Here is a 23,013-nt window from a genome sequence, read left to right on the forward strand (position 1 = left end):
ACTGCTTGCTCAATATAAAGATTGAATAACATCGGGGAAAGGTTACAACCCTATCTCACTCCCTTCCCAACCACTGCTTCCCTTTCATGTCCCTCAACTCTTATAACTGCCATCTGGTTTCTGTACAAATTATAAATAGCCTTTCGCTCCCTGTATTTTACCTCTGACACCTTCAGAATTTGAAAGAGAGTATTCCAGTCAACACTGTCAAACGCTTTCTCTAAGTCTATAAATGCTAGAAATGTAGGTTTGTCTTTCCTTAATTTTTCTTCTAAGATAAGTCGTAGGGTCAGTATTGCCTCACGTGTTCCAATATTTCTACGGAATCCAAACTGATCTTTCCCGAGGTCGGCCTCTACTAGTTTTTCCATTCATCTGTAAAGAATTCGCATTAGTATTTTGCAGCTGTGGCTTATTAAACTGATTGTTCGGTAATTTTCACATCTGTCAACACCTGCTTTCTTTGGGATTGGAGTTATTATATTCTTCTTGAAGTCTGAGGGAATTTCGCCTGTCTCATACATCTTGCTCATCAGATGGTAGAGTTTTGTCAGGACTGGCTCTCCCAAGGCTGTCAGTAGTTCTAATAGAATGTTGTCTACTCCCGGGGCCTTGTTTTGACTCAGGTCTTTCAGTGCTCTGTCAAACTCTTCACGCAGTATCATATCTCCCATTTCATCTTCATCTACATCCTCTTCCATTTTCATAATATTGTCCTCAAGTACATCGCCCTTGTATAGACCCTCTATATACTCCTTCCACCTTCCTGCTTTCCCTTCTTTGCTTAGAACTGGGTTTCCATCTGAGCTCTTGATATTCATACTAGTGGTTCTCTTCTCTCCAAAGGTCTCTTTAATTTTCCTGTACGCAGTATCTATCTTACCCCTAGTGAGATAAGCCTCTACATCCTTACATTTGTCCTCTAGCCATCCCTGCTTAGCCATTTTGCACTTCCTGTCAATCTCATTTTTGAGACGTTTGTATTCCTTTTTGCTTGCTTCCCTTACTGCATTTTTATATTTTCTCCTTTCATCAATTAAATTCAATATTTCTTCGGTTACCCAAGGAGTTCTACTAGCCCTTGTCTTCTTACCTACTTGATCCTCTGCTGCCTTCCCTACTTCATCCCTCAAAGCTACCCATTCTTCTTCTACTGTATTTCTTTCCCCCATTCCTGTCAATTGTTCCGTTATGCTCTCCCTGAAACTCTGTACAACCTCTGGTTTAGTCAGTTTATCCAGGTCCAATCTCCTTAAATCCCCACCTTTTTGCAGTTTCTTCAGTTTTAATCTACAGTTCATAAGGGTTATCAGTATCCAAATATTTGTTTCAAAAGAACTGACAATCTCTGGAAACAAATATTAGAGAACACAGGAAAATTCTTAAAAACTATTTTGTTAAACTCCTTAATTGCAAGAAGACTAAAGAAAAATTACACTTCATGAAAGCAGTACCCAACCCAGATTCAAAACCACGTTCAATAACAGATGTAGAAGAGATTATAAAACAGCTAAAAAACAACACAGCCCCAGGAGAAGACGGCACTACCTCCAAGAGCAGGAAACTCGAAGACCAAGCCATGACAAAGAAAATCCACAAAATTCTCACAGAAATGTGGAATACAGAGAAAATTCCACAGGAATTGAAACGTAGGTTGATTCACATACTTCCAAAAGAAATGTTTCAAGACATGGCAAACAGAGGCACTACAGAACAGCTGTATCACCAGAAGCACTCTATGCATCAGAAACAACCACAATTGGAGCGTCAGGAATCACAAGAGGCAGAAAAAATAGAATGTAAAATCCTGATAACAATTTTTGGACCAGTACACACTGACAATGTTGAGTGTTTATGGAAAAAGTTCAGGGCAATCGTAAAATGCGTTTTAGACAGGTATATGCCGAGTAAAACTGGGAGGCATGGGAAAAACCCACCGTGGTTCAACAACAAAGTTAGAAAACTACTGCAAAAACAAAGAGAGCTTCACCGCAAATTTAAACACAGCCAAAACCTCTCAGACAAACAGAAGCTAAACGATGTCAAAGTTAGCATAAGGAGGGCTATGTGTGAAGTGTTCAGTGAATTCGAAACTAAAATTCTATGTACCGACTTGACAGAAAATCCTAGGAAGTTCTGGTCTTACATTAAATCAGTAAGTGGATTGAAGCAGCATAGCCAAACACTCTGTGACGATAATGGCTTTGAAACAGAGGATGACACGCGTAAAGCTGAAATACTAAACACCTTTTTCCAAAGCTGTTTCATAGAGGAAGACCGCACTGCAGTTCCTTCTCTAAATCCTCGCACGAACGAAAAAATGGCTGACATTGAAATAAGTGTCCAAGGAATAGAAAAGTAACTGAAATCACTCAACAGAGGAAAGTCCACTGGACCTGATGGGATTCCAATTCAATTCTACACAGAGTACGTAAAAGAACTTGCCCCTCTTCTAACAGCCATGTACCGCAAGTCTCTAGAGGAACGGAAGGTTCCAAATGATTGGAAAAGAGCACAGGTAGTTCCAGTTTTCAAGAAGTGTTGTTGAGCAGATGCGCAAAACTATAGGCCTGTATCTCTGACATCGATCTGTTGTAGAATTTTAGAACATGTTTTTTGCTCATGTATCATGTCATTTCTGGAAACCCAGAATCTACTCTGTAGGAATCAGCGATCGTGTGAGACCCAAATCGCTTTATTTGTTCATGAGACCCAGAAAATATTAGATACAGGCTCCCAGGTAGATGCCATTTTCCTTAATTTCTGGAAGGCATTCGATACAGTTCCACACTGTCACCTGATAAACAAAGTAAAATATCAGACCAGCTGTGTGGCTGGATTGAAGAGCTTTTAGCAAACAGAACACAGCATGTTGTTCTCAATGGAGAGGCGTCTACAGATGTTAAAGTAACATCTGGCGTGCCACAGGGGAGTGTTATGGGAACACTGCTTTTCACAATATATTAAATGACCTAGTAGATAGTGTCGGAAGTTCCATGCACCTTTTTGCGGATGATGCTGTAGTATACAGAGAAGTCGCAGCATTAGAAAATTGCAGTGAAATGCAAGAACATCTGCAGGGGATAGGCACTTGGTGCAGGGAGTGGCAACTGACCCTTAACATAGACAAATGTAATATATTATGAATACATAGAAAGAAGGACCATTTATTGTATGATTATATGATAGCAGAACAAACACTGGTAGCAGTTACTTCTTTAAAATATCTGGGAGTATGCGTACAGAACGATTTTAAGTGAAATGATCATATAAAATTAATTGTTGGTAAGGCGGGTGCCAGGTTGAGATTCATTGGGAGATTGCTTAGAAAATGTAGTTCATCAACAAAGGAGGTGGCTTACAAAACACTCGTTCAACCTATACTTGAGTATTGTTCATCAGTGTGGGATCCGTACTAGGTCAGGTTGACAGAGGAGATAGAGAAGATCCAAAGAAGAGCGGCTCATTTCGTCACAGGGTTATTTGGTAAGCGTGATAGCGTTACGGAGATGTTTGGCAAACTCAAGTGGCAGACTCTGCAAGAGAGGCATTCTGCATTGCGGTGTAGCTTGCTGTCCAGGTTTCGACAGGGTGCGTTTCTGGATGAAGTATCAAATATATTGCTTCCCCCCACTTATACCTCCCGAGGAGATCACAAATGTAAAATCAGAGAGATTCGAGCGCGCATGGAGGCTTTCTGGCAGTTGTTCTTCCAGTGAACCATACGCGACTGGAACAGGAAAGGAAGGTAACGACAGTGGCACGTAACGTGCCCTCCGCCACACACCGTTCGGTGGCTTGCGGAGTATAAATGCAGATGTAGATGTAGACACAGAGATGGTACATGGGTGAAGAAACCAACCAAAGAATTATATGAACACACAAATAGGCTCATAGACATGATCAAAAAATGCCCACTAACATTCTATGGACACATACATAGAATGAACAACAGACACAAGAGGATTTTTTTATGTAGTAAACAGTTCAATAGAAAAAAACTAATTGGTTTCAAGAACTAGAAGAAGATATAAATTTGCAGGGACCAGTGTTCAAATGATAAATGGGAGAGACAATTTCAGAAACAAAATTAACATAATGAAATTTGAAGTAAAAGAAAGGTAGAAAACAGGCAAAATATGGACAAAACAAAGGAAACAGGAACACAGTCAAGGAATGGTTTGGGGGGGGGGGGGGGGGGGGGGGGGGGGAATCATGTAACATTCAAGTTAACCACTGCCCTGGAGGCAAAAATTTGTAATAATAATAACAATAATAAAATCTTTCGTAAGTACCATGTGTAATTTCTATGGTTACATGCACCTTGCAGCAGTGTGTTCTTCACTTATAGTAATATACACTCCTGGAAATTGAAATAAGAACACCGTGAATTCATTGTCCCAGGAAGGGGAAACTTCATTGACACATTCCTGGGGTCAGATACATCACATGATCACACTGACAGAACCACAGGCACATAGACACAGGCAACAGAGCATGCACAATGTCGGCACTAGTACAGTGTATATCCACCTTTCGCAGCAATGCAGGCTGCTATTCTCCCATGGAGACGATCGTAGAGATGCTGGATGTAGTCCTGTGGAACGGCTTGCCATGTCATTTCCACCTGGCGCCTCAGTTGGACCAGCGTTCGTGCTGGACGTGCAGACCGCGTGAGACGACGCTTCATCCAGTCCCAAACATGCTCAATGGGGGACAGATCCGGAGATCTTGCTGGCCAGGGTAGTTGACTTACACCTTCTAGAGCACGTTGGGTGGCACGGGATACATGCGGACATGCATTGTCCTGTTGGAACAGCAAGTTCCCTTGCCGGTCTAGGAATGGTAGAATGATGGGTTCGATGACGGTTTGGATGTACCGTGCACTATTCAGTGTCCCCTCGACGATCACCAGTGGTGTACGGCCAGTGTAGGAGATCGCTCCCCACACCATGATGCCGGGTGTTGGCCCTGTGTGCCTCGGTCGTATGCAGTCCTGATTGTGGCGCTCACCTGCACGGCGCCAAACACGCATACGACCATCATTGGCACCAAGGCAGAAGCGACTCTCATCGCTGAAGACGACACGTCTCCATTCGTCCCTCCATTCACGCCTGTCGCGACACCACTGGAGGCGGGCTGCACGATGTTGGGGCGTGAGCGGAAGACAGCCTAACAGTGTGCGGGACCGTAGCCCAGCTTCATGGAGACGGTTGCGAATGGTCCTCGCCGATACCCCAGGAGCAACAGTGTCCCTAATTTGCTGGGAAGTGGCGGTGCGGTTCCCTATGGCACTGCGTAGGATCCTACGGTCTTGGCGTGCATCCGTGCGTCGCTGCGGCCCGGTCCCAGGTCGACGCGCACGTGCACCTTCCGCCGACCACTGGCGACAACATCGATGTACTGTGGAGACCTCACGCCCCACGTATTGAGCAATTCGGCGGTACATCCACCCGGCCTCCCGCATGCCCACTATACGCCCTCGCTCAAAGTCCGTCAACTGCACATACGGTTCACGTCCATGCTGTCGCGGCATGCTATCAGTGTTAAAGACTGCGATGGAGCTCCGTATGCCACGGCAAACTGGCTGACACTGACGGCGGCGGTGCACAAATGCTGCGCAGCTAGCGCCATTCGACGGCCAACACCGCGGTTCCTGGTGTGTCCGCTGTGCCGTGCGTGTGATCATTGCTTGTACAGCCCTCTCGCAGTGTCCGGAGCAAGTATGGTGGGTCTGACACACCGGTGTCAATGTGTTCTTTTTTCCATTTCCAGGAGTGTATTTCCATTTACACTAGAGCATATTATTTTCACTATGTTACTTCTTACAAATTTGCACAGCTGTGACAACACAAGCTCCAGTTAGATTGCTTTCTGGAGGACTTTTTATAAGACAGGATGATGTACGTTTTGATTCCACTCTCAAAGCACTGCTAGTATTCACATAATAAGTCACTGTGGAAACTTAATGCCCAAAGCCATATTTTGCATGCATTATTGAAACAATTTTCTGTTTCCTATCCAGTATACTGCATCCCACTGTCTATGTTTTAGGTGATGGACATGCAAGATCTTTCCAATCTTTCTAGGTCTAAATATTGTAATGAATACAAATTTTTTACCACCTTTTCCTATATATTTTAAATACAAATTTAATAATGCATATTTTTGCAATTCAATTCTTTGATACAAAACATTCTTTTAGACACATACGCATAAATATAGAGGGTGGTCCACTGATCGTGACCGGGCCAAATATCTCACGAAATAAGCATCAAACGTAAAAACTACAAACAACAAAACTTGTCTAGCTTGAAGGGGGAAACCAGATGGCGCTATGGTTGGCCCGCTAGATGTTGCTGCCATACGTCAAACAGATACCAATTGCATTTTTTAAAATAGGAACCCCCATTTTTTTATTACATTTTCATGTAATATGGAAAGAAATATGAATGTTTTAGTTGGACCACTTTTTTCGCTTTGTGATAGATGGCACTGTAATAGTCGCAAACATATGACTCACAATTTTAGACGAACAGTTGGTAACAGGTAGGTTTTTTAAATTAAAATACAGAACTTAGGTACATTTGATCATTTTATTTTGGTTGTTCCAATGTGATACATGTACCTTTGTGAACGTATCATTTCTGAGAATGCATGCTTTTCAGTGTGATTACCTGTAAATACCACATTAATGCAATAAATGCTCAAAAAGATGTCCGTCAACCTCAATGCATTTGGCAATACGTGTAACGACATTCCTCGCAAAAGCGAGTAGTTCACCTTCCGTAATGTTCGCACATGCATTGACAATGCGCTGACACATGGTGTCAGGCGTTGTTGATGGATCACAACAGCAAATATCCTTCAACTTTCCCCACAGAAAGAAATCCGGGGAAGAAATCCGGGGACGTCAGATCCGGTGAACGTGCGGGCCATGGTATGGTGCTTACGACCAATCCACCTGTCATAAAATATGCTATTCAATACTGCTTCAACCACACGCGAGCTATGTGCCGGACATCCATCATTTTGGAAGTACATCGTCATTCTATCATGCAGTGAAAAATCTTGTAGTAACATCGGTAGAACAATATGTAGGAAATCAGCTTATACTGCACCATTTGGATTGCCATTGATAAAATGGGGAACAATTATCCTTCCTCCCATAATGCTGAACCATACAGTAACCCGCCAAGGTCACTGATGTTCCACTTGTCGCAGCCATCATGGATTTTCCATTGCCCAATAGTGCATATTATGCTGGTTTACATTAGCGCTGTTGGTGAATGACGCTTGATCGCTAAATAGAAAGTGTGCAAAAAATCTGTCATCGTCCTGTAATTTCTCTTGTGCCCAGTGGCAGAACTGTACACAACGAAGTCATCACCATGCAATTCCTTCGGCATAGAAATATGGTACGGGTGCAATCAATGTTGATGTAGCATTCTCAACACCGACAGTTTTGAAATTCCCAATTCTCGCGCAATTTGTCTGCTACTGATGTACGGATTAGCCGCGACAGCAGCTAAAACAGTTACTTGGGCATCATCATTTGTTGCAGGTCACATTTCACATGTGGCTGAACACTTCCTGTTTCCTTAAATAACTTAACTATCCGGCTAACGGTCCGGACACTTGGATGATGTCATCCATGATACCTAGCAGCATACATAGCACACGCCCGTTGGGCATTTTGATCATAATAGCCATACATCAACACGATATCGACCTTTTCCCAATACCGTCTGCACTGGCGGAATGTTACGTGATACCACATACTTATACGTTTGTGACTATCACAGCACCATCTATCACAAAGCGAAAAAAGTGGTCCAACTAAAACATTCATTCATATTTCTTTACGTACTACAAAAATATGTAATAAGAAATGAGGTTTCTATTTTAAAAAACGCAGTTGATATCCATTTGACCTCTGACAGCACCATCTAGCGGGTCAGCCATGGCGCCATCTGGTTTTCCCATTCAAGCTAGACAAGTTTCGTTCTTTGTAGTTTTTTTCATTTGACACTTATTTCGTGAGATATTTGGCCCAGTCACGATCAATGGACCACCATGTATAAAGCCATAGACAGTACATAATAAACACAAACTAGTTTGGCCCTTATAACACAAAAGATCTCATTTCATCTACCAACAATTCCAGTTTTTATTTGAAAATTGTAAACACATTGTCATCAGTAACAGAACAATCATATACATTCCCTGTAATTAGCTGGTTATGAATGGGCATAAGAGCACGTAAGTATTGATAATACAAAACATGCTGCAGTAGACATTTGATAGTAAGATAAAATAATTCTAGCATCTCAAATTTTAGCAGCTGAAAAGACAAAAATGAATGAGCAGTCGATAAATGGCAGGTTTTACAAAAACCATGATCTGCTCATTTCTCTTCAAGTTTGAAAAAGCAATGACATAGCTCTGTAAATTCAATATTTAGTCATTCAGTATAATCACTTTGTATGACACTTTTCATTGCCTGGTAATTATCACACTTTTATCATAATTATAAACAACAAGCAACCCACCCCAGCTTCAAATGGGTAGTAATGAGTATATACAGCTGGACAGCAATAATATTTTTGATGGGCAACTGGATATATTTATGACAAAAATTCAGGGAACAATGTTAGGTAACTGAATTTAGTCACTTTCATATAATGTTCAATTTATGCAGTAAGTGCATGTCAGAAAAATTCTCCGGAGGCATAAAAGTTATCTGTTCAGAGTTCTGGCAACACCGGCCATGACCTCCTTCTGTATGGATGCACACATATTCCCCGAACTCTTTCGGGACTTGGTAAGAATGTCTTACAAGTAATGAGGGTGTTGGGGTGGGACACTACGAATGTAGTGTGTGGACATACAAGGTGAGAACGTAGGTCTCGTGGGAGGCGTGCACGAGATAGTCCCTGCAGTTGCGCTATCCTCTGTGCCCTTGGTGGCTCAGATGGATAAAGCGTCTGCCATGTAAACAGGAGATCCTGGGTTCGTGTCCCGGTTGGGGCACCCATTTTCACCTGTCCTTGATATATATCAATGCCCGTTAGCAGCTGAAGGTATTAATATAATTCTAATTTCGTTCTAGATGGCTGCAGGTCATCAATAGGTGTCTGTTCTTTCAGACATGTCCGAAAGAACAGACACCATATCCATATAATTATATGGGGAGTCCCACAATGTTCCATCTCAGGGCCTTTGATTTTTCTTTTTGTATCAATGACCTTTCATCAGTAACATTACCAGATGCTAAGTTTGTTTTGTTTGCAGAAGATATGAACATTGCAGCAAACAACAAAACAAGTGTAGTCTTAGAATGATTGGCTAGTGAAATTTTCATAGACATTAACAAATTGTTCCTCGTCAATACCTCGTCACTTGAAAAAACACACTACACGCAATCCAGAACTTTTAACAGGTTTCCCACCAGTACATGCCTAAAATATCATGACCAACAGATAAAATAAGTGTTAAATTCCTGGAACTACAGCTTGATAATAAATTCAACTGGGAGGAACACACTACAAAACTGCTGAAGCAACGATCTCTATTTGCAATGTGAATGCTGTCAGACATAGGGGACACAAAAAATGAAAAAGCTGATATACTATGCTCACTTTAATTCCAAAATGCCATGTGGGATTATTTTTTGCACTAACCCATCAAGCCAAGCCAAAGTTTTCTGGATACAAAGATTTGTAATAAGGATTATTTGTGGCCTGAACTCAAGAACATCCTACAGAGGCCTGTTTAGGGAAATTGGAATATTAACTGCCGCTTCCCAACATGTATATTCCTTAAGGAAATTTGCCACTAAAAATATATCCCTTTTCAAACCAACAGCGCAGTTCATGGAATCAATACTAGAAACAACAATAACCTTCACAAAGATTTAAAGTCACTTACTTTGGTATAAAAAGGTGTCCATTATTCACGAACACACATTTTCAGTAACTTGCCAGCAGCTAGAAAAGGTTAACTACCAATAAAGTTATATATACATTTGCATGTGTCTCTGTGTGTATTTTACTAATAATATAATATAATGTGAATATTAGTACAATCTGACTGCTGTACAACTTCGTGCTCTGATGTGATCGTTGTAAATAAGTATTGTAAAATGAGTCTTCTATTCAGTGTTTGTTGTTGTTATTGCGGTCTTCAGTCCTGAGACTGGTTTGATGCATCTTTCCGTGCTACTCTATCCTGTTCAAGTTTCTTCACCTCCCAGTACCTACTGCAGCCTACATCCTTCTGAATCTGCTTACTGTATGATTTTTACCCTCCCCACTGCCCTCCAGTACGAGGTGCATTCAAGTTCTAAGGCCTCTGATTTTTTTTCTCCGGACTGGAAAGAGATAGAAACATGCGCATTGTTTTAAAATGAGACCGCATTCATTGTCAATATGTCCCAGAGATGGCAGCACCGTACGGCAGATGGAATTTTACCGCCAGCGGCGAGAATGAGAACTCTTTTAAATACTTAAAATGGCGACATTTTCCTTACTTGAACAGCGTGCAATCATTCGTTTTCTGAATTTGCGTGGTGTGAAACCAATTGAAATTCATCGACAGTTGAAGGAGACATGTGGTGAAGGAGTTATGGATGTGTCGAAAGTGCGTTCGTGGGTGCGACAGTTTACTGAAGGCAGAACATTGTGTGACAATAACCCGAAACAACCTCGGGCTCGCACAAGCCGGTCTGACGACACGATCGAGAAAGTGGAGAGATTTGTTTTGGGAGATCACCGAATGACTGTTGAACAGATCGCCTCCAGAGTTGGCATTTCTGTGGGTTCTGTTCACACAATCCTGCATGACGACCTGAATATGCGAAACGTGTCATACAGGTGGGTGCCCCGAATGCTGACGGACGACCACATGGCTGGCCGTGTGGCATGGTGCCAAGCAATGTTGACGCGCAACGACAGCATGAATGGGACTTTCTTTTCGTCGGTTGTGACAAGGGATGAGACGTGGATGCCATTTTTCAATCCAGAAGCAAAACGCCAGTCAGCTCAATGGAAGCACACAGATTCACCGCCACCAAAAAAATTTCGGGTAATCGCCAGTGGTGAAAAAATGATGGTGTCCATGTTCTCGGACAGCGAGGGCGTAATCCTTACCCATTGCGTTCCGAAGGGCACTATGGTAACAGGTGCATCCTACGAAAACGTTTTGAAGAACAAATTCCTTTCTGCACTGCAACAAAAACGTCCGGGAAGGGCTGCACGTGTGCTGTTTCACCAAGACAATGCACCCGCACAGCTAGCTAATGTTACACAACAGTTTCTTCGTGATAACAACTTTGAAGTGATTCCTCATGCTCCCTACTCACCTGACCTGGCACCTAGTGACTTTTGGCTTTTTCCAACAATGAAAGACACTCTCCGTGGCTGCACATTCACCAGCCGTGCTGCTATTGCCTCAGCGATTTTCCAGTGGTCAAAACAGACTCCTAAAGAAGCCTTCGCCGCTGCCATGGAATCATGGTGTCAGTGTTGTGAAAAATGTGTACGTCTGCAGGGTGATTACGTAGAGAAGTAACGCCAGTTTCATCGATTTCGGGTGAGTAGTTAATTAGAAAAAAAATTGGAGGCCTTAGAACTTGAATGCACCTCGTACTAAATTGGTGACCCCTTGATGCCTCAGAACATGTCCTACCAACCGGTCCCTTCTTCTGGTCAAGTTGTGCCACAAACTCCTCTCCTCCCCAATTCGATTCAATACCTCCTCATTAGTTATGTGATCTACCCATCTAATCTTCAGCATTCTTCTGTAGCACCACATTTCAAAAAGCTTCTATTCTCTTCTTGTCTAAACTATTTATCGTCCATGTTTCACTTCCATACATGGCTACACTCCATACAAATACTTTCAGAAATGACATCCCGACACTTAAATCTATATTTGATGTTAACAAATTTCTCTTCTTCAGAAACGCTTTCCTTGCCATTGCCAGTCTACATTTTACATCCTCTCTAATTCGACCATCATCAGTTATTTTGCTCCCCAAATAGCAAAACTCCTTTACTACTTTAAGTGTCTCATTTCCTAATCTAATTCCCTCAGCATAACCCGACTTAATTAGACTATATTCCATTATCCTCATTTTGCTTTTGTTGGTGTTCATCTAGTATGCTCCTTTCCATTCGTTCAACTGCTCTTCCAAGTCCTTTGCTGTCTCTGACAGAATTACAATGTCATCGGCGAACCTCAAAGTTTTTATTTCTTCTCCATGGATTTTAATACCTACTCCGAACTTTTCTTTTGTTTCCTTTACTGCTTGCTCAATATACAGATTGAATAGCATCGGGGAGAGGCTACAACCCTGTCTCACTCCCTTCCTAACCACAGCTTACCTTTCATGTCCCTCGACTCTTATAACTGCCATCTGCTTTCTGTACAAATTGTAAATAGCCTTTTGCTCCTTGTATTTTATCCCTGGCACCTTCAGAATTTGAAAGTGAGTATTCCAGTCAACATAGTCAAAAGCTTTCTCTAAGTCTACAAATGCTAGAAACGTAGGTTTGCCTTTCGTTAATCTTACTTCTAAGATAAGTCGTAGGGTCAGTATTGCCTCACATGTTCCAACATTTCTATGGAATACAAACTGATCTTCCCCGAGGTCGGCTTCTACCAGTTTTTCCATTCGTCTGTAAAGAATTCGTGTTAGTATTTTGCAGCTATGACTTATTAAACTGATAGTTCAGTAATTTTCACATCTGTTAACACCAGCTATCTTTGGGATTGGAGTTATTATATTCTTCTTGAAGTCTGAGGGAATTTCGCCTGTCTCATACATCTTGCTCACCAGATGGTAGAGTTTTGTGAGGACTGGTTCTCCCAAGGCTGTCAGTAGTTCTAATGGAATGTTGTCTACTCCCGGGGCCTCGTTTCGACTTAGGTCTTTCAGTGCTCTATCAAACTCTTCATGCAGTATCATATGTCACATTTCATCTTCATCTATCTCCTCTTCCATTTTCATAATATTGTCTCAAGAACATCGCCCCTGTATAGATCCTCTATATACTCCTTCCACCTTTCCGCTTTCCCTTCTTTGCTTAGAACTGGGTTTCCATCTAGCTCTTGATATTCATGCAAGTGGTTTTCTTTTCCTCAAAGGTCTCTCTAATTTTCCTGTAGGCAGTATCTATCTTACCCCTAGTGAGATAAGCCTCTACATCCTTACTTTTGTCCTCTAGCCATCCCTGCTTAGCCATTTTGCACTTCCTGTCAATCTCATTTTTGAGACGTTTGTATTCCTTTTTGCCTGCTTCCCTTACTGCATTTTTATACTTTCTCCTTTCATCAATTAAATTCAGTATCTCTTCTGTTACCCAAGGATTTCTACTAGCCCTCGTCTTTTTACCTACTTGATCCTCTGCTGCCTTCACTTTTTCATCCCTCAGAGCTGCTCATTCTTCTTCTACTGTATTTCTTTCCCCCATTCCTGTCAATTGTTCCCTTATGCTCTCCCTGAAACTCTGTACAATCTCTGGTTCTTTCAGTTTATCCAGGCCCCATCTCCTTAAATTCCCACCTTTTTGCAGTTTCTTCAGTTTTAATCTACAGTTCATAACCAATAGATTGTGGTTGATCAGTGGTTCAGTGTTTATTACCTCATAAAAGAAAGTATGTTTAAACATTGTTTGACTCGTTCCACACAAGTTTATTTGGGATCTGTGGAATATGCATTAGCATACTCATATTTGTCTTTCATTGTAGATATTTACTGTGTGTTCTTGTTGTTCTGGCATGTTCTACATCCTTGTCGACCTCCTGACTATGATCAACTGTAGTGGAAAGTACATTAAATCTAATATAATATTAATTTTAAAGTGCTCTGTCTAATGAGAACACATCTGGCATAGAAAGGTTCAAGTGTAAATTATACACGGAGTTTGATGCCACACGCTTACAGTGCTGTGCTCATGTTTAGGAGGAGCAGAATTCAGATCTCTGTCTAGTCATCCAGCTTAAATTTATCTATGTTTCCTCTAAATCATTCCATGTGGATGACCAGGAGGTTCCTCTAAAAATCCCACAGACAATTTTCTTGCACAATCATGTCCAATTCAAGCTTTTAAAATGTCACCAGGATGTTAAACTGTTATCTTCCTTTTTTACTTTAATCTACTCTTTAGCAAAATCACTGCTGAAGGGTTTGGGATGCTCTTTTCACAAAACACTGCTGTGAAAATTTGGTGAACCGGCATTTGCAACTGACTAAAAAACTATTCTACTGCCACCAATTTAAATTTCACACCAGGACCACGAAGACAAGATAAGAGAAATTAGGGCTCATACAGATAGTCTTTTTTTCACTCACTCCATTTGCAAGTGGCATAGAAAAGGGATGTCTGGTAGTGGCAAATGGTATTCTCTGCCATTCACCTTTCAGTGGCTTGCAGAGTATATGTTTATGTATGTAGACATATGAAGTGACTATCATATTTTGTTACATTAAAATATAACTTAATTTGTGTAATAAAAGATAATAACATGTGGGTAAGCTACAGACCCCTGAATCAATGTGAAAAAGTAGCAAAAGGCATAGTCCCATGTACTCAGCCTAGATATGGCTGAACATTCACATATGAGGAAACTGCTGTGTGTATTTTAATGTGTGGACATTGAATATCTTTGAAACACAATATTAAACAAACATCTCTGCCTGTTGGGAGCATTTTACAAAATTTTTCTTTCTTATTCACTTTCACCCTCATCATCATACAGCTTTGGTAATAATATTGCATTTCTTGCAAGTTATTTGTTAGAAGATTTGGCCAATCTCACCATATGTCAGTAAAGCAACACTAAAATTTGGGGTTGGGTTGGGTTGATTTGGGGGAAGAGACCAAAAAGCGAGGTCATCAGTCTCATCAGATTAGGCAAGGATGGGGAAGGAAGTAGGCCATGCCCCGTCAAAGGAATCATCCCACCATTTGTCTGAAGTGATTTAGGGAAATCACGGAAAACCTAAATCAGGATAGCCAGACACGGGATTGAACTGTTGTCCTCCCAAATGCGAGTCCAGTGTGATAACCATTGCGCCACCTCGCTCGGTTAAATATTTAAGGAATATCAATAATATAAAAGGGCAGATACTCACCACATAAAGGAGGCACTGAGTGGCAGACCGGCACAATGAAAGAGAATGATAGATATTATTCAGCTATCAGACCAACTCTCTCTCCCTCCCTCTCTCTCCCCCTCCAAACCCCCATCCCCCACCCACCCTATACACACACAACCCAAACGGCCACTGTTGCATCTGGGTAGGGCAGAGAAGCCCAACTTCTTTTTATTTTTACTTTCACTTTGATCTTGTCCTGCTTTCCTGATTGTTTTATTTCGTTCTCATCTCATTTTTGACTACACTTACTTGGGTTTCACCTTGTCTTTCCTGCACTTCATTCATTACATTTTGTTTGTGTATTTTTGTCTATGCTCATGTATCTTTACATAATTTTAAACGTTTTTTTATCCTCCACTATGGATCCTTGTTCTTTCTATCTGCACCAATACAGGAAAATTTCCCTACCTCATGCCAATCCAAACTCACATAATGTACCTGCATTGTCTCCTTACTCCTGGAATCTTCCCAAATGGCCTCACCATCAAATTACACATATCCAGCTAGAACTCACTCTTCCACAATGACCTCTATCCATTCAAGCTCCTTTACTCCATGTTCCCCACCAACTTAGTGAAAAAGGTCAGGTCTTCAGGCCCAGAGAACACATTGGTCATGTGTATGTGTATGTTGCGCTTGTGTGAATGCGAGTGAGTTTTGTTGTCTACATCTGACGTAGGATTTAGTCTGATAGTTGAATATCATCACGCAGTCTTTCTCACTGTGCCTATCTGCCACTCTATGCCTCCTCTATGTGGCAAGCAACATCTATCCTTTCATAATGTTGTTAAAACAAACATATATATGGTCATGCTTCACTTCATCAGTGAAATATATTCAAATGGTTAATGATAATTCTTTTTTAACAACTGAAGAAAGAACTAATACTACAACACAGTTTTTGGAGGCTCAAGTTTAGGAAGCAGTACTCTGTCGAACATTCTACTACACATGGACATTAAACCTGCCATTTCCTCTCAACAATATGTGTTGGTTAACCTTTAATTAGAATAGTGCTGCACATACAGCAACAGAACATAGATTTGTAATATCAAGAGAAAATGAAAAGAAAATGTTGACTGACTAATGTACTAAATAGTTTAATTTGTGTATTTTCATAAAAAAAAACAGAAAATATTTACAGTAAATTATATAGTATCACAAATAAATAATGTTGTCTCATTTTTGTGACATTACCACATGTCAAACACTGAATATATTCAAGAAAACTACCATTTTTGACAACAAGGGATAACAATAATTACACAGAAATGCAAGTTTCTGAAAACAAAATTCTCACACGAAAAGAATGGTTTGAATTGTTTCACTCTAGGTTGAAAATGGGCTTCCATCATCTCCTAAAGAGGACACTCATGCTGACACTTCCCATTTGCATGAAGTAATGCATGACGCAATATAATGGCACCTGCTATTTCTGCCTTGCAGACCACTTTTCGTGTTGGCCCATATTTTATTTAGATATGGAGAAAATATTTCAATAATTATGAAAAATAGAATTAAATGGCTCACTTGTCTCCTAAAATGAAAGAGGTGCACAATCTTGTATGAACCACATTTTTGTTTATGTAGCCAAATTGGCAGTTTCTAACTATTCTTGAAAGTTTTTTGTAGGAATGTTAAAGTTTGTAGGTGTAAATACATGTTACATGATGTGAGGTCTCAGTTTTTACCAAATACATTCCAAAAATTGTATTTGGCGTTTCTTTAATTTATGAGTGTTTTCTACTAACAAGATGCAAGCATTCTGTGCACTGAACACTCGATAGCATATTTAGGAGAACCGCGCTGTCATTAAGGCATACTTGTCATGTCCAATTGGAGAAGTTCACAGGCACAAACTTTCAAACTCACTTGGCATGATGCAGATGGTAATTACGAATGTGACAAATAAAAACAAGTGTGAGCCTGATCATGCATCTGTCATGTTTAAAATTGGTTGGAAACAGTGTCTACCATTTGTAGTATAAAATTTTCTGATATTTTGAAGCTTTATAATCTGGCGTCTCCCCGTGTACAGATGAAGCACTTCTTCAGCATTACCCTGTCTGAGGTGTAAAGTATTTGTTAGAAAATGTTTGCACAATAGAATTACGTTATGTTGTTTGAAAAGAAAAGCTCACTGTGCTCGACACAATATGACTTCCTACGGACTGGCATGAGTGAGGCTCACATATAGGTGTGGGTAGCAATGCTTGTGAAACATTAAACGATACAGCATGTCACAACAGTGTGAAGTCCTGTTACAAAGTTGCTCTTTGTCTCTCTCTCACAACTCTAACTTCACATATTTTGTGGCAATCACCCACATGTTTTCCCTGCACAGCTCCTTGAGTTGTTTATGAAATAATTGTGTTATTCACAAACCATTTCAATGTATGCTGTTACAGTTTTTAGTTTGTGAGGCTGAAAAATATAGTGATAAGACAGTAAGTATTCTGCTGTGTGAAGAATGTAATATAACCTTGAAGTTTTCTTACATGCAATGTTGCAATCCATACATACTACAAAACATAGAAACCTAACAGGTGCCACAGGGATAGGTAATTCACCTGCAGATACACTGCAATACATACAAAGGAAGTAACACTCACTTCGATATTTAGTTTGTTTCTGCTTCAACAGATTGAGTTGTAGCAGTATCCTTTTGGGCAGGATCATAATGATCTTTCAATCTGATGACTATATCTATTTAGCTATATATAACAACATTTACATTTCACAGAAAAATATTAATAAAAAAATGAAATAAGAGAGAAAAAGGAATGGAAGACCACACCCTTTGATCACTGGCTAGAAATGCAACTGTCACTGTGAGTTCAATTCTCCAGAATATTGTGCCCTTTAAGATATATACAAATCCATCACTGCAATGCTTTAAAATAAATTATTTACAATTATAAAATGTGCAGTAAAATACAACTGTAGACCATTTATAGCTACTTATGAGCTAAAATAAATGGCTGATGGATATTTAACAAATCTGTATTCAGTAGTTCCATTTACAAAACTGCAGCAACACTGACTTTCAACACTTATACGGAAATAAAAAAAATAGTTCACTGTTTAAAAAGCACTACTAACCATATAGTCTGTCAGTTTCTTCAGAACATCTTCATTTGCCATTATGTACTCCTTGGCACTTTCCCCGTCCCCAATGTTTGCAAGGATACATAGCGCCTGCTCCTTCACCTCTGCGCTGTGATTGCCCTCAAGAATAAGTACGACTGCCTGGAGCAGAAAAAAATAAAGAACTTTGTGAGTGGCACATGTTGTTCAAAGACCTACAACAATAACACCAGCTTGTCCATTCCAATATTGATACTGTTTTAAAGCACAAAATGGATAATATTTCTCTTACTTGCAGTAGAATGTACAAATCTAAGATAGTGACACATAAATAAATAAAAATAATGAATATGACAGTGAAAAGCTTGGGTGGAATACAGGGGCTAGATAAAATAACATAGGATCTTGGGGTAAACATTTAATTTATGAAGCATGTTCTCCAACTTCCTTACAAACATTGAGGTTGTCTTTTGATTTTCCTCATGCTATAACAGAGCTTTCAGAGCCACCAGCATCTAATGACTATTGTGGTATTTTAATAATCTACCGTGAAGTAAGACATTATAGGATTTCAATAAGAACAAATAACTGACAACAGTTGCAAATTTGCTATGATTATCGACAGCTGCTGCCTTTAGTCTCATGGCAGCGTACAGAATTCAAGGGAAAACAGCACCCACTACACATGATAATGGAAGAGAAAGTTATTGATACAAACAAGGTGCATCAAATCATTGCTGTCTTTAATGAAAAAATAATTAATGGCCCATCACCCTCCTGTAGCACTTCAAATAAGCAGAATAATTTCTTAGTGCAAGCAGTTATAAAACCCAATTGTATGCTTTTTTACTTATATTCACGGATCTTGAGAAGGATTCAGGCAGTTTAGGATGCCAAAAGTGATGCTACACAGTATTAGACAAGTGCTCCCATTATTTAATCAAGTTCCTAAACACACAATGTTATGACACAGCACAACAATTTGTACCTTAGAGTGAACACAAATTAGAGTAGCATGGTGACGTACAAAAATGTAAACAGTGACTAAAAATATAAATTATTTATTTCAAGTAATTCCAAATTATATGTTCACTTGTTTTATGAATTATCGCTAAAAACATACCTGTTACTGTGTTTACATTTTGATAGATTGCAAAGACATGACAAGTGAGTTGTAAAATAAAAAGTGTTGTATTCTGAAATAGTGTTTGACTTAATTGGATTTTGTGCCAATCATAAGGAATGAGCTCACTCAAGTGGTGATCCCAACATGATTTACTAGGTACGACAAAAAGTAAAAGATCACAGAAATCACCACCAAAAATGCTGCAGCTCCAGGAAAAGTTGAAGTGGACAAGATCATCATGATATTACCACCATTCTGTGCTGCCAAATCTGCTTCTGCAAAGCTGAAGCACAATTTCAAGTAGCCAGCATAACAACCGAATCTACAAAGTTTAATTATTTACTAGGAACCTGGGGTCACAATTTGTTGAAAATATTTGGGCACCCATCACCAGTTCTAAGTTAAATAAATATTCCTTAAAAAAAAACAGCCTCTTAACAGTGTTGAAGAAAGTGAGCCAAATGACAAGCTTCAAGCTTAGTCAACAAACTGTAGTTATGCAACCAAAAACCAAACTCAGCTGTTGTTAATAATGAAAGGTTGTGCAGGAAAAAATGTGGCACACAAGACTCTGAAAACTTTATGTCATTAGACCAACTTACAGGATATACGAGGGCAGTTCAATAAGTAATGCAACACATTTTTTTTCTCGGCCAATTTTGATTGAAAAAACCGGAAATTTCTTGTGGAATATTTTCAAACATTCCCGCTTCGTCTCGTATAGTTTCATTGACTTCCGACAGGTGGCAGCGCTGTACGGAGCTGTTAAAATGGCGTCTGTAACGGATGTGCGTTGCAAACAACGGGCAGTGATCGAGTACCTTTTGGTGGAAAACCAGGGCATCTCAGATATTCATAGGCGCTTGCAGAATGTCAACGGTGATCTGGCAGTGGACAAAAGGACGGTGAGTCGTTGGGCAAAGCGTGTGTCATTATCGCTGCAAGGTCAAGCAAGACTGTCTGATCTCCCGCGTGCGGGCCGGCCGTGCACAGCTGTGACTCCTGCAATGGCGGAGCGTGCGAACTCACTCGTTCGAGATGATCGACGGATCACCATCAAACAACTCAGTGCTCAACTTGACATCTCTGTTGGTAGTGCTGTCACAATTGTTCACCAGTTGGGATATTCAAAGGTTTGTTCCCGCTGGGTCCCTCGTTGTCTAACCGAACACCATAAAGAGAAAAGGAGAACTATCTGTGCGGAATTGCTTGCTTGTCATGTGGCTGAGGGTGACAATTTCTTGTCAAAGATTGTTATAGGCGATGAAACATGGGTTCATCACTTCGAACCTGAAACAAAACGGCAATCAATGGAGTGGCGCCACACCCACTCCCCTACCAAGAAAAAGTTTAAAGCCATACCCTCAGCCGGTAAAGTCATGGTTACAGTCTTCTGGGTCGCTGAAGGGGTTATTCTGTTCGATGTCCTTCCCCATGGTCAAACGATCAACTCTGAAGTGTATTGTGCTACTCTTCAGAAATTGAAGAAACGACTTCAGCGTGTTCGTAGGCACAAAAATCTGAACGAACTTCTCCTTCTTCATGACAACGCAAGACCTCACACAAGTCTTCGCACCCGAGAGGAGCTCACAAAACTTCAGTGGACTGTTCTTCCTTATGCACCCTACAGCCCCGATCTCGCACCGTCAGATTTCCATATGTTTGGCCCAATGAAGGATGCAATCCGTGGGAGGCACTACGCGGATGATGAAGAAGTTATTGGAGCAGTACGACGTTGGCTCCGACATCGACCAGTGGAATGGTACCGTGCAGGCATACAGGCCCTCATTTCAAGGTGGCGTAAGACTGTAGCATTGAATGGAGATTACGTTGAAAACTAGTGTTGTGTAGCTAAAAGATTGGGGAATAACCTGGTGTATTTCAATGCTGAATAAAACAACCCCTGTTTCAGAAAAAAAAATGTGTTGCATTACTTATTGAACTGCCCTCGTATTTGAAGCATTGTAACTATTTCTGAAGAGGGTGTAGATAAATAGGCTCTCGTGGTAAAAAGAATTATAGAAATGGGATCAGCTAATGAAATTCATTCAGTTTCATAAGAGAGGTTGTCATCAGCTGTATATTATACATTACAGTTACATGAATAGCACGCATGGATCAATGAACTACAAAGTAAGCTGAGAGAAAACAGGAATCAAAGACAACATTCTCATAACAGATGCAGAAGCCAACCGAGATACATTAACAAAGGGAAGTACCGCTACTATCATTTTCTTTTTGAAGCAAGTTGGAGTGAAGAAAAAAGTGCTCCACCGTGTGAATGGCAAAATCAGAAATGAGAGATGAGGCAGACACAATGGTGGCCAGGTGTTTTGCCACAAATGTTGTTACACGTTGCCAATATTGACTGTATGTCAAAGATTATACCTCAAGGGCTACTGTTTTTGGTAGACAACAGAGCATACATCTCTGTCCTACCAGCAACAAAAAACTACAAAATGAAAGTGGCCGAGTTTACAGCCAATGGTTCTCAAATTCCAACCTATGACTCAAAATTACTGAATAATGATATTTGATTAAGGTACAATATTCAGTGGTCATTTATTGTCACAAGCACTTCAAAACACATACTAACACACCTTTTTTAAATAATTTTCATTTTATACAAAAAACATAAGATTAGTTGAAAGAGAATGAATATGTGACATGTATTGAGGCAACTGATACAGTTAATTCCCATAATATTTATTTTCAGTTTTCCAGGATATATAAAGAATGTAAACAGTGGCTAAAAAATACACTATTTTAAGTAGTTCCAAATTATATGTTCACCCATTTCACAAAAATATATTTAATAAATGTTACCAGGTCTACATTTTAATTTTGGTTTTTAAGGAGCAAAGACTGTAATGAAGTGAGAACTGAGCTGTGGAATACAAAACATTGCAGTCTGAAATGGTGCAATAATTCATACCAAATGTAAGATAGCAGCACCCTCAGCAACATCTGTATACGAGGTTCATGCGCATGCATTACATAGAGTCTCTGATGAGGAAAGCAAGTGTAAGAGCTGAGTTAAATGTTCAACAACTTTTTAGGCTTTTATATCTCATTCAGTACACACGGAACTCTAAAGCATCACTTCGTTGTCCGTCTGTTTATCTGTCTGACTGTCAAAAACATTTTTCTGCGAAACAGATAGACTTATCAAGTTGAAATTTATGTCACATATTAAGGTCTTCAGACCCTTGGCAGCGCAAAAAATGTAAGCGTCTAAGTCAGTGCTATCATAAGATATGGCCACTTAGATTGCATATTTTGATACTCAAAAACTCACTCATCAAAGCCCACAGGGTACTTCCTGTTGACCTAGGGTCATGAAATTTGGCAAGAAGCAAGGTTTCACAGCACAGCCAAAGGAAAAAAATCTAAAATTGTTAGTTTGTAATTATATCACACACAAAATTTTAAAAAAGGACTTTGTCACTTTTCAGACTCTCTGTTCAACCATCCGCCTGTCCGTTAAGCCACCTTTTCCTCGGGAACAGGTAGCCATATGACGTATCAAGTTGAAATTTATATCAAATACTGAGGCCTATAGTCCATCATTCATGTAAAAAAGTTAGGCTTCTGGATCAATACAATCAAAAGATATGGCCATTAATGTCTCATATTT

General features: G+C 40.1%; 1 protein-coding gene across 1 annotated transcript in view; it reads right to left on the reverse strand.

Annotated features, from left to right (window-relative positions):
* The window catches only part of LOC126175565 (armadillo repeat-containing protein 8-like), a 117,582-nt gene that overhangs the window by 23,570 nt on the left and 70,999 nt on the right, over positions 1-23,013 (reverse strand). Inside the window, exon 11 of the mRNA XM_049922421.1 lies at positions 18,266-18,412. Coding sequence (XP_049778378.1) covers positions 18,266-18,412 — 147 coding nt within the window. The remainder of the gene's footprint in view (positions 1-18,265; positions 18,413-23,013) is intronic.

The sequence above is a fragment of the Schistocerca cancellata genome, chromosome 3 (genome assembly GCF_023864275.1).
Source record: "Schistocerca cancellata isolate TAMUIC-IGC-003103 chromosome 3, iqSchCanc2.1, whole genome shotgun sequence".
In the NCBI taxonomy this organism is placed as follows: Eukaryota; Metazoa; Arthropoda; class Insecta; order Orthoptera; family Acrididae; genus Schistocerca; species Schistocerca cancellata.